Here is a 13,763-nt window from a genome sequence, read left to right on the forward strand (position 1 = left end):
GAAAGGGATGCGTAAGCCTGTCAAGTGGGTATCACACGTTAAGACACCACATAAATTCAGTTTAAGACAGTTTTAAGTTTGATATATGTCAATTAAAATCAAGCTACACAACCTTAAACATTTTTGGAAATTATGTCTAAAAATATTAAGCACAATTGTTTCATTTTGTTAAAACTTGGATTACACTGTCAAAAACGGTGTCTTCATATCGTCATATCGTCATTGAAAATACAGCACGCCTTAGCTAAGGATTTCATTAAGTTTATGACTGCAGCTTGTCTTTATGTGCAGGTGAGATGACAGAAAACCCTTCAGTGGCCTCTCAGGATTGTTACAAATGTGCGTTTCTTTTTTAACCAGTTTGTGTAACCTGGCTGGTAACAACCGAGCGGGTGCCTGTCTCTCTCTCCCTCTCGTCCTCTCTCTCTCTTTCTCCAAGTCTATAGTGCGTGAGCGCGCGCCGCAATTCTGATCGGCGCGCGGATGATGATGATGAGAGCGTGACCTCACCGCTTTCTGCACAGCTGCTGAAGAGAGGGGGAGACACAGGGAGAGGAAGCGAGAAACAGAAACACGTTGAGGGAGACAGAGAGAGGAGGTACGGTGAACAGTCACAACACAGAGGTAACTGTTCGGCACGCGGGGGACTCTGTCGCGGGGCGTCCGTTGGCTGCTTCCCGCCGGTCCGCCTCCCAGAATGTTCTGCGCCCCCGGTTCATTTCTACGGTACACGAACCAGTCGCCGCGGCGTCCCCACGGACACTGAAGCCCAGATGCTCACCCTCTCCGCCGACATGGACGAGTCTTCGTCTCTGCTGGATCTGCTGGAGTGCTCGGTGTGCCTGGAGCGCCTGGACACCACGGCCAAGGTGCTGCCGTGCCAGCACACCTTCTGCCGCCGCTGCCTGGAAAACATTGTCAGCTCCCGGAACGAGCTCCGCTGCCCGGAGTGCCGCATCCTGGTGGACTGCGGGGTGGACGACCTGCCGGCTAACATCCTTCTGGTTCGCCTCCTGGACGGCATTAAGCAGCGGCCCCAGCGAGGGAGCGGAGGTGGAGGAGGAGGAGGAGGAGGAGCAGGCGGCAGGCAGTCCCTACCCGGGGGCTCGCTGCAGGGGTACGCAGCCGGGATATCCGCTTCTCCCCCGGGCAGTGCGATCAGAGAGCTGCCAGTAGCCATCAGGAGCTCCCCTGTTAAGGTTGGTTACTCTCCCACCATCCATATGTGTCTGTCTTTTCAGAAACAAGCAAACAATGTGCAGATGTTTCCCTGTTTTATGAATCCTTGTTTATTCACAAAGCACACTTCTTTAAAAAAACGACTTTTGCAAACAGTTAGGATCCCCTTTTTAATTCATCAAACACAACAACTTTAATATTGCTCCCCACTGCACTGCTGCCCTGCTGCCCTGCAACCTATTGGCAGCAAATTTTGGTTGAAGAAGATTTTGGGGACAATTTCCAAATTCCCAAATGTTTATCTCTGATGTTTGCTGAAAATTGGGGACAGTGTGTTCAGCATGCTGCCTGCACAGATATTCAGCTGCACAGATATTCAGCTGCTGTACGGTTATATAGATACAAATCCATACACCATATGCTCTGAATATTCACACAGTGAGATTGATTGTTGCATAGATTGTTTGATAATTGGGGAGCAAACTTGAGAGACCATGTTATGGGACATGGAAATAGAGAATGAGAAAAGCTTTTCCCTAACAGCAGTCGCTGAAGCTGATGGCACTGATATCTATTGACATATTTATATTGTTGTCTATGGATTAGGGATGATAACAATTAATCGATGCTCGATTAATTGGTCTTTAAGATTTTAATCTAACATGTGAAATTTGATTGTTTCATGAATAGTGTTTGCAATGCTGCCAAAGTATATTCAGTACGTTGCTGTGAGCTTTGATTGAGCAATAACACGCATTTGGTATCGTTTGAAATGGAAATAATATTTTTTTCATATGATTAATTGATTAATCTGTTCTTAATTTTACCAACAATCAATTAAGGAAAGCGCTCACATTTTGTAACCCTGCTTTTGATTGTTTTGCTGAGTTATCACCAGTTGTGCCTGTGATATTCCCTGATATGACAATACGTTGGTATCATAATGAGGGTGTCTCTCCTGTGTTGCCACTGAGGTTAAATTAAACTGAGCGGGAGAGGAAGTGAGACAGCCTGAGAGGGTCACCTGTCTATTATACTGTGGCTGCTGTAGTCCTGGTGAAGCCCAGTTGCCCACAGGCTGCAGCAGTGTGAGGTTTCATAACCAGTGTGAGGTTTCATTGGACGGAGAGCTTTGTTTACTTGCTATGCGGTGCATCCTATGCATTGTCGCGTGGCTGTGATGTGAGACATGTTGAAGAATGTGGCTGGCAATTAGAATGAAAATGTGATAGCATCAGCACTGCACTGCGAGAGATGTTGGTTGTCATCTGCCTCCAATTGGAATCTAAGATCTTGCACACAAATCTTGAGAAACGTCAGGCTGTTGTCTTGAGATGGAAATATTTTATTGCAGATTCATTTCCTAGAAGCTTTGGTATTATGATGTGCAAAATTTAGGGCTGCAGTTAACTTTTATTTTGAAATTCTCAGTAAGATTCATTTTCAAATGTGTTTTTTTCAGTGCAATAACCCTTTTTAAACATGACGTGTAATCACATTTCTTGTGCTGCTTTCAGGTGCCTTTCAGAAGTATTTAAACCTTTGAGCCCTGGGTCCATTCTTTGCGAAGGAAAAATGACATTGAGCAACTTGTTAAGAAATGTTCCACAAATTGCAAGAAATTAGTCAATCTACAAAATTATTATTTTTAAAAGCCAGGGAAAAACTATATTATAATTATCATTATTACATAATTAAATTATGTTACACTGCATAGGCCTAGTTTGTCTTGTTTGGTTTTAACTTTCACTTACAAACATTCAGGAAATTTTCTCATACTTTTTGCTAATATTTGGATCTCCTCTTCCGTCGCTCATTGCCTCATTCCAGTGTTTATGTAAGAAATGAAGCCAGTTTGCTCAGGCTGTAATGTTAAACAGGCGTTGCTTATTTTACATCTAGTAGACAGGTGCATAGACAGATGGTTCATAAACATAGAGGGATATTCTGTTAAATGTCAAAATGGTATCTAATAGCAGCTAAGAAATCTCCAAATAATCAATACATAATCACATGAAACAAAAATATAAGCAGCAGTATAGATAAAGAAAAACTGGATTCATATGAAATAGAAAAGAAGAAACATTAGCTATGACTTCACTTCATGGCCTGCTTTTCCTCAAAGAAAGACATTATTTCCAACGTCAGTACTTCATGTTGTAACCTGTTGAAGTGGATATACTTTATTTGTCTAATGTGAGCTTGTGTTGTGTGCCTTCTCATAAACGTAGATCTCTCAGAGTTGGAGTGCACAAGGGTGGTCATAGGCAGGTGTATTCATGCTTGCCCTCAGCAGCTTTTCTCTCTGACTTCAGCGATGTCCCCAACTAGAGGGATGCAATGAACAGTCAGGCTAACAAAGGCTTTGCCGTCAGCTTTCACACACCCCCCTGCTCTGCGCGACAAGAATTATCAGGCAAAGCAAGCCATTGATTGAAGCAGTGGAGCGCTTTGGTGTGATGAAGTGCAGCAGCAGCGAGCAGTCACTCATTCATGGCGATGAACAGGAATCCAAACCCTCAGTGACATTTCCACTAAGACTTAACACTCCATTTCAATTCACTCAATAAACTTTAGCGGTCCCTACAGGGCAGTTTTGTACATGAAGAAAAGAAGCACATATATGAAAAGGACATGCTGCAATATAGGATTTGTCTTATTTTTAGACAAATGCGTATCATAAACGATAGAACAAGATACAAAATTAGCACTGTTCATAAGCCAAATGCTCCTAAAATATGTAAGTTGCTGGTAGATTTTCTCACCTTGCATTGATGTAGCGCTTTTCTAGTCTTGCCACCACTTAAAGAGCTTGACACTCCATGCTACATTCACCCTTTCACACACACATTTTTACACTGATAATTGAGGCTGCCTTGCAACGTACCAATCTGCTCATCAGGATCTAATCTAATTCTCATTCAGACACACATTCACACGCCGATGGCACAGCCTTCAGGAACAATTTGGGGTTCAGTGTCTTGTCCAAGGACACTTTGAAATGCAAACTAAAAGAGCTGAGGACGAACTATCTAGTTTCTGATTCGTAGACGACCCACTGTACCTCCCTGGCAAGCCATTTGACCAGTGGGCAAAAAAGTAAATTTTGCACCTTGCTATAGAACCTTAAACTGTTTTCCCACCTCTGAGTAGTAACCACCCTAACAACAGCCAACCTTTTGGGCGTCCCCCAAAAAGCTATGCATTTTTGAAAGCGTCTGCTGCTGCCAGGGTCCACAGCTGCAATGACAGGCAGGTGCATAGGTGAACAAGTGAAGTGCAAGCTAGCTTCTAGCTGTATGCTGTAGCAAGACAATTTGATTTCCACATAATTAGACAAGTTACCAGTTTAATAGAAACTAGAGCTTTACTGTGCTCAGAATTATGTCAGTCGAATGAGATTCGTCCATTAAATAGGAATATTCAGCGCTTCATTTGTTTTTTTTCTATATCAAATTTTACAGATTGAATGGAGCAGGATGTTCAGTGTGACAGTGGCATTCATGTAATACAGTTAAAAAGCTAATGGCGCTAATGACAGAATGGCAATATGCAACAATTTATTTTGCTGACACTAGATATCATACAAAAGCCAGAGAGTATATCATATTAAGTTGCTGTGAGCTGTAAATTATTCACTTCTAAGCAGAAGAGAAATGATAATGTTATCCTGGAGCCTTAAAGTGCAGAGTGTGTATTCCATATGTGCTGCTACATCGCTCTGGCTGCAGCCTCTAATAAAGAGTAGTGTGACAGTCAAGGGCACTCACTTCACAGCAAAGTCTGGGGACCAACTCGTCCCCAGAAACACACTGCACAGCACACTGACTGGCAAAAACACAGAGCAAAAATAACGACTACTTGACTTGAAGCTATCTCAGTCTACTGCTGTCTCAGACTGATGATTTGAATTTCTGACTCTCAGGGAGCAGCCCTGATAGAAATGTTATCCCAGGCCCAGTTTTTTGCCCTCATGAGTACCGTAATTGGTATTCAGACACCAACATTATCATCTCCTTCATCTTGTCTTCTTTCTGCTCTGTGGCACGCTATTTTATTGGCCAACAACCACCAGAAGTTTAACATGGTGAACTCAGTGCTGCAGAGCAAAATCTGTGCACTTGTACATTTGCAGCAACAATCTTCTGCCACTGTTGGAAACCACTTCTCCTCTGCAGCCATCCTCTCATTGAAATGACTGGAGGCAACAAGTTACCACGTGCCGGTGTGAAAGCAGTCTAAGAAATGTCTTTATTTCGACAAAGGTTCAAAATCCAAAAGGATTTACTTTACAGTGTCATCATGAAACAGAGAAAAGCAACCAGAACAGTTTTGATATTTGAATTTTATATAGCATAATAAAAAAATGAGACATTTCGGAAGTTGTGCGAACAGTGTGACCTGGGAGTTTTAACCTTACAGAGAGGAAATATGCACGTGACCACATGCGCAGTCACACACATACACACAAAATTATACACAGTGCACACTCATGTCTTAGTGGTGGCCAGTCTGTGTTTGTTTTAGGACCCAATGGGGAGACCACTTCACTGTGGACCTAGCCTTTATTGCCAGTGAGCACACACACACTCAAACACACTCACTCACTCAGAAACACACACACCTATAACCCATTACCCTCTGCAATCCCCTGCAGTCACTTTGCCCCAAGTTTCCTTGAGGCTCCCGCGGGACCAAGGCTTGGTGATGAAAGTGTGAATTAATCTCCTCTAACAGTGGGGTATTTGAGTGTGTGTGTGTATATGTGTGTGTGTGTGTGTGCGCACGCGCCTGTGTGTGTGTGCATTTAGAAGTGCATTCCCCTGCACACAAAGAGAAAAGCAGGGGTCTTGCAAAGGGAGTTAAATCTGACTTTGAGTAAGACACTAATGCAGTACAGCCACACACACACACACGCGCACACACACACGCACACGCACACACACACGCACACAAACGCAGAGTTCTTGAAGGAGCCGCACGGGTCAAACAGATGCTCTTCATCTGGTATTAAGGGTTGTAGATGAGAATGAATGTGTTGCTATGGAAATGAAGGAAGGGGCAGACATGCTGAGTCAGCTTTTATCCTTGCTGTTTGCATTCTTTGAGCTTCTGTTTCCGACTTTTTGCTTCAAACAATAAGAGTTAATCAAGGCTGACGGCTCTCCTTTTTTGTCAAGCATTGTGGGAAAGCAACTTCTCAGTAACAGCCATTTTGCTGGTCAAGCAAACTATCTGTCTAGAATGAATTTAACACTGCTTAATAGCTCGCAGGAATATGTCCCTTTAATAGTAATATTATCTGTGCTAAAACAGGCTCTAGGTCAAGTGTTCAAGTGCTTAGTGACTTGTATCATATGGCAGATTTTTTACCCCAAAGGAGAAATGTTGAGACTGTTAGCAGCTGATGACTCTGGCAACCCCTTAACTAGTCCCTCAGCTGCAGTCTCGTACGTCAGCTGTTGCAGAGATGACTCGCCACTTGTTCCCCCCTATTCACAGACAGCAGTGTGAGGACACATACAGTATGCAAACAGAAGAGGTGTTTTAACAATGTAACAGTGTCATGTAAACCGAATAATGGGACTGGAATACATTTGTGAGAACTCTAATGGTTTTCCGGAAATTAGGACAAGACGCTCATCAGAAACCAGTCTCAGTTTAGTCTCTCAATTAGTCAACCAAATGGTGCTGCTTGAACTCATGATGAGGCTCTGTCATGGCATATTTTGGTATAATTATACAGTTGTAATAGTATCTGTTATGATTGCACTGCTGCAGATCACTTCTGTTTTTTATCCAGTTCTCACTCTGATTCACTCAAAGAAAATAAAAGCAAAACACAGAGACTTACAACATTCATGCAGAAACTAAAACACTACTAGTCATTTATTGTACAGGAGAATTAATCAGTTTTTCCTAAAATTAGGTCTTTAGTAACATCACAACAGCTGATACTGCACACCCCCTGTAGCCATGGCTGTTGTTGTTACTGTTGTTGAAGGTTATTTTTTTCAGGTCTTTATCTATTTGTTGTTAGCTCTCCGTTTGCTGTGGTATATCGGTTTCAAGGTATACTGTTCTATGACATTTGACGGTTATCATACAGTGTACTTTTACTTAGCTACTGTATTGAAAAACAAAAAAAAAAACCAACCAAAAAATGCAACAGGACAGAGAATCTCCATTATTTGAGCTATTTTGAAAAGAGAGACTTTTTACACATACTTACATTTTAAAAAAATGGTTTCAGGTTTCAGTTATAGTAATAACTCATTTGTTCAGCAAAAAAAGCCCTTCTGTTTACGTTAATTTAAGGAGCGTCATAACTTATAATAATGAGCCTGTAATACTGTGATATCAGGAAACCGCCATATTTTGTGAGATGATTATTGTACCATGAAAAACTCATACTGTTGGAACCCTAGTTAACATAATATAAAACGTATTTCTCAACTTTGTATGATACATGGATTCTCTATTTTCTCATCAAGTGATGCACCAACATGAAAGACAGAAATGTGGCACATGTATGCCGTGATTGTTTTTCATTTGTTTTTTTCTTCTGCATCCATCCATCTGTTCGATTTAAAAAAAAAACAAAACATTATTGACTTCACAAATTTGGAGGATAATGCAGCCTTGGTAGAAGTAAGTTAGTGTTCTCCAGTGTGCTTATGAAAATAACAAAAGTGAGTGTTTCTGTTTTAATTGGGGCTCTGTCTTTGTGCCATATGTCATCCTGCACATTTCTTGCCAAATCATGGCCTTGGACAAATGGAGCAATACGTTTGTTTTTCTATAGGGGAGTATTGTTCTTGAGAGTGGGGAGTTGCGTATTATGTCATCTCTCTTTTACACCTCCGTGACTAACCCAGGCTCTTGCTTGGTATTCATAAAATGTGCCAATTTATCTATTCATCCATCTGTCAAGTAAAGATTTTTAGAAGTGTCTTGGAAAGGATTCTTTGCTCTGAACTGAAAGTATTAAACATCATATATTTTAAACTATTTAATGTTCAAATGGGAGCAAGAACCTGGAAAAAAATCCCCAGAATTATGTTCTTGTCAGATACAGACCACAATGATCAGACTCAGTTAGCTCTGACATTTAAATGCCACATCAGAATCCATTCTTGTTAGACACCCAATGTAGTACTAATCAATAATCATAACAAACTGCAACATATCATATCAGAAACTTGTGCTATACCCAACTGAGTATTTTGTCTATCAAATCAGATTTGGCTATTCAGTAAAAATATTTGAAGATTTCATTTTTTTTTTGCCAAACAGAGTTTTAAAGTTTGACTCAGATGTTCAGAGTTTAGGGTGGCATTCATGTAATGTAGCAAACAAGCTACTTGAGCTAATGATGTACCGAAAATGTGCAACAACATTTTTTTGCCAACACTAGATATCAAACAAAAGCAAGATACTTTATTGTTTTAAGGTCCCCGTGTTCACCAAAGCTATTTTTCCCAGCTGCAAATGCCAAGCACTCCGCAGGAAACGCCCAGTTGGGAACGTTTGAGAGCACTGTGGAAGTGCAGGGTTTTTGGCTGAGACGATTTGATCACGCCTGGTTGCTACGATACAGAATATCCGCGGAAGTAAACATGTCGGCCCAATGGTAGAATACCTGCTTAGCATAAGGGGAAGGCTGACGCATGCAAAGAGAGAGGACAGACTCGCCGGTCTCTGTGGGTTCATGAGAGGAAACATATATTTTAGAGTAGGCTATATTAACATATTTCTCTACCAGTGATGTTGTTCACAACACTTTTACATGTCAGATGTTATAGTTTGTCTTCAGGGTAGAATGTTTGTCCTTCCTCAACTGTGACTGAATGACTGAAGTTACAGTGACAAGTGCCGTATTTTTATCCAAAACTGAACATTTTTCAACTCTGGGTCCACCGAAAAAATAAAATGCCCAACTGTCAGTGTTTGGCGCATCTACACCCAGTGCCTCATCAGGTTGTGGCATAAATACACTTTATCAGAAGAGAAGATAACGTTATCTTGGAGTAGAGATGCATGATATTGGATATTTGATGATATATAAAAACTAATTTGGCAGATAACCAGTGCCGATATCCATATATTCCACTTTTTCCCCCACCTAATTTCCATTATCAGGCCTTTTCTGTAGTGGAATTAACATCATATTATGCATAATCTTATCATGATGGCGCACCAGCAGATGGAAACATGAATTACAATGCTTTTCAATGTATATAATATCAATTAATTGTGCTAAATAAAACAAAAATCTTCAACTTAGGGTTGATGTTTTGTACATGTTCACTTTGTAAATAAAAGAAAAAATATGGGTTTTTCATGTTAGCAGAAAAAAGCATGTTGGCCGTTTCAATTTAAAGCCAATATTTGCTGATACAGATGATGTGCCAATATTATCGTGCATCCCTATTTCGGAGCCTTATAGTGCAGAGTCTCTCCCCCTCCGTGCCACTGCATTGTATTTGCAGCTGTCTCTACCAAAGAGTAGCTTGTAGCTATCTCAGTTGACTGAGGGTTCTCCCACTGATGATTTCAATCTTCGTCTTTCATTGGGCAGCCCTGTGAGAATGCTGTTATAATTTGCTGTTAGACCCCACCTGTCCAGTTCCCATCAAAGCAGTGTGTCATTATGATCACAACCAGTGATCTTCTCCTTTACCTGTATTTACCTGGGGTTGCTGTGATGACACCTGAGGTTACCACAGCAACTCACAGTAGCAATGACGCCACCTGCTTTCATCTCCAGCGTGAATCGTTGCTTTACCCTGTCATTCCCACTTGTGTGTGTAAGGATTAGGAGGAGGGTTGCAAAAAGGAAATAGTCCTGTAGCAATCCATCTCTGTCTCTGTCTATTGGCCTAAGCGTAAGCTAAACCTAATTCTAACCTCAAGCCTAACAGTGCAGTGGATAACCACAATAATTGTGCACTTTTTGAGAAAAGCTTGACATTTTCAACATCTAAAATCATCTTTTTTACAATTGGAAAGTAATCTATCATGATTTACGGTTGGGTAATGTAAAAATAAAGGTATTATCTGCTATTATCCTTATGAGCCTGCATTATATCACCTGCTCTGTTCCTTTTTACCTCCTTTTACCTCTTGAAATACCTTTGAAGAGCCAATACAACACATAAAACCTGTCAAAAAGTGATTGCAGCTCCTTTCTTGTCACTAAAAGGTTTTTTCTGCCTCAAAATGACCTGATTTCATTCATAGTGATATATCTGACAGATTATAACTCACCCAGTTCTTTTTTACCTGTGTAAATACTTCATAGGGCCAATGCAATGCATAAAATGCGATTTTTTACTTGCCAAGAAGTCATTGCAGCTCCTATCATGCCACTGAAAGGCTGTTTCTGCCTGTGACTTCTGTATGTCTCCTGACCTACACTGTCAGATGGACCACACCATTTGAAAGTGCAGGGGTAGGGTTTCAGATGAAATGTTAAAGTTTAATTTAAAAATATATATAAATTTATCATGTAAATTCGTAAATTGTATTATCAGTGACATAAATCAGTAAACAAATTGCTGTACTTTAGCCTACTTAATGGTTAACCATAGACCTTTCATGCCCCCCTCAGGCTTTCATGGGCCCCTCCTTGGCCTTGGGGCGGAGTCATCTGTATCCTTTGATCCCCCTAACAGCAAGCCTGATGGTAGCCTCGGCAACCTGTGTATGAATATGTGTGTGAATGGGTGTATATGGCATGTAGTGTAAAGGCTCTTTGAGTGGACAGATGGCTAGAAAGTCCATTAAAAATCATCATCATTATTAATATAGTATTAAAATAGACTAGCACCAGGGGTCTGTTCTGTATTATTATCCCTATAGCGTAAAAATGGAAGCAAAGTTTCACAATACTACCTTTGTCCTATGCGGTCTCCAAACTAAAATCAATGTACTAGCAAAAGAATGCCCAAAATGTGTATTTTTTTTTTCACATATTTTGAACTTGAACCTTGACCTAAATGCTTTTTCTTTAATTCTGGTGATCTCAAAAGTGTCACCAAATGAATGGGATTTGACCTCTCACGGTCCTCGGAGGTCAAATCTGACCTCCCTCCACATCTGAAAATAAACATTATGGTACGCCCTGACTATGTGATAAATTTCATGCACAATTTTCACAATTGTAGGAGCTTATCCGCTGTACTATAAAGTCTTTTAAGAACAGTATCCCATTCTTGCTCTAAATTCATTCATAGTTGATATTGATATCTCCCATACCTTTACAGTAACACAGTGCAAGATAGCCTCGTTTTTCTGTGTTTCTCCTCACCCACAAACACACACACGCTCTCACACAGACGTGCATGCACATTCATTCACATTCATTACTGTTATAAACCGACGATCTATGGCGGTAAACAACAAGCTCTCAGTCATTACCTCCACATTACCCCCTCACTTCATAAATACTGAACGAAGGCCTGACACTGTACATGCACACACACACACACACATGCAAACACAATTTATCTTCAAGTCTGTGAATGTCTTTCTGGACACAATTCTCTCTCTTAGCATCTGTGTGTGTGTGTGTGTGTCAATGTGTGTGTAAACACACATGTGCACAAACATCTTTTTCCTCTGTCGCTCTTTACTCATTCTTTCTCATCTTCTGCTCACTTTTTCTCTGATGATCGTGTGGAGAAAACTTAATTTCAGTGTTACCACATAATGAAGCTTCCCTCCACACACACACACACACACACGCACGCGCTGCCATTTAAGGAGTAGTTAAAACTAGACGACTATGCTCTGCGCCTTCTGGGGCGTCTTGGGAATTGTGCTGTTTGTGCTCTTAGTGTGTGTGTGTGTGTGTGTTTGTGTTTGTGTGTGTGTGGATGAGATTGTGTAAACAGACTTATAGTGTGCATTCATCTATTTTCCATGCTTGTATTTTTGTTTACCAGTTACACATTTTCCCAGTAGACACAAGGCACAATTGGATTTTGAACAGTTTGCAATGAAGCTGCCCACAGCCAGTATTCAACATTTTGTAGTTTAATTCATTTCCATTCCAAAAATTTGCGGTGTTAATGTTTCCTCCAATTTTTTACTCTTATCTGCCTGAAAAGTCTGAAAAGAAAAAATAAATGCATTTATTTTCACTCCCCATTGAAATACAGCTGAAAAATTTAATGAATAGGAATAATTAAATAAAATTCTCAATAGATTCACTGGCAGCCGGTGTTTTTTATATAATAAAGAGAGGTAAAAAAAAGCAAAAAAATGTTTTTTCTTTTACTGATTTAAAAATCTGGTAATCTCTGTAGTGTAAATCTTGGACTAATTGGAATATAAAGACTAAAACAGTGCAGACACTTCCTGTTGCCTCTCTGTCAGCTCTGCTAAATTTGTGCTAAATTTAGGCTCTTATGTCAGTTTTGGTGGTGCGTTTTGTGCTTGGACAGTGGTGGCGTGTTGCTGACAGTCAGTTTTTGGGATAAGAAATCAACTCTGCAGTGTGTAAACTGTCCTCCTGCTACTTCTGCTAGCTAGCAAAGTCGAGGTTTTTAAATGTAAACATTGAGGAAAAGATGGAGAAGATGGGCATCAACTGAAAGCGCATCCATCTAACCATCACAACCATCCGTGTCTCATCAGGATATCACTGCAATATACTTTGATTTACTGAAACTTGGCTAAATCCTGGACAGCAGCATTCAGCTAGTTGACTGTTGACAGTGACTCTGGTGAGAGGAGAAGAGATGTGTGCTTCATGGTGAATAAGAACAGGTGTGATGGTGGCAATGAGAGGTGCTGTCCTGCTCCTGCTGTGGTCCAAAGCCGACTTCAGCGTGATGCTGCCTGGATTTGGGGGAGCAAGCATGCAGCCGTCTTTTTGGGGTCAGGATGTGTGATGAGTTTAAATCATTCCATAACCAGAAACCGTGGATTACTAGAACAATACAGAAACATGGACAATTATAAACCAACAGCCAACAATTTAAGAAGACACAAAAAAGGACTAAATTACACTGCACTAGTTAAAGCTGATGGGATCACATTTCACTGGAGCTGCACCTTGTAAATTTCCCTGTGATAGATAAATGACTGATTGACTGGTTGGCCAAGAAAGTTGCTTGCTAATCCTGCAGATCTTCAATCAGAATCAAAAGACAGCTTTGGCTCTCATGTTGATAATATAATGGATGCAGCAAAGCCAAAATAAGCCAAGAATAGCAGCAGATCAAACCTGTTCACTCATGTCAAAATCATACATTCATGATCGGACCAGCTAGTATGTTGCTTTTATGTACTTTTTAAAATGCTTAATTATAATGTAACAACATCACTCTAACTACTTGTGTCCATGTTGTCTTGAAACCGGGTGATGTCAACTCGCATCAGTCTCATCCTTGGCCCTGCTGTCATCCTGCTCGTACAGATCTGGAGATGGAAGGAGGTGGGTCAGATGATGGATTGATGGATGGAGGCAGGGTGGCAGTCGAGGGCAGTTTATAGCTCGAGTGAGGGTGTAATGAGATAGTGTGTGTGTGTTGTTTAGTTTGGGGGGGGTTGATGTGTAATGGGTGTTAAAGCCT

General features: G+C 40.8%; 1 protein-coding gene across 1 annotated transcript in view; it reads left to right on the forward strand.

Moving 5' to 3' along the window:
• Positions 1 to 607: 607 nt before the first annotated feature.
• sh3rf3 (SH3 domain containing ring finger 3) overlaps positions 608 to 13,763 on the forward strand; it is a 125,806-nt gene continuing 112,650 nt past the window's right edge. Inside the window, exon 1 of the mRNA XM_042494762.2 lies at positions 608 to 1,199. Within this exon, the coding sequence (XP_042350696.2) occupies positions 774 to 1,199 (426 nt within the window). The 5' untranslated portion in view covers positions 608 to 773. The remainder of the gene's footprint in view (positions 1,200 to 13,763) is intronic.

Source organism: Plectropomus leopardus, chromosome 10, assembly GCF_026936395.1.
Source record: "Plectropomus leopardus strain MGB_pleo_1.0 chromosome 10, ASM2693639v1, whole genome shotgun sequence".
NCBI classification, from domain to species: Eukaryota; Metazoa; Chordata; class Actinopteri; order Perciformes; family Serranidae; genus Plectropomus; species Plectropomus leopardus.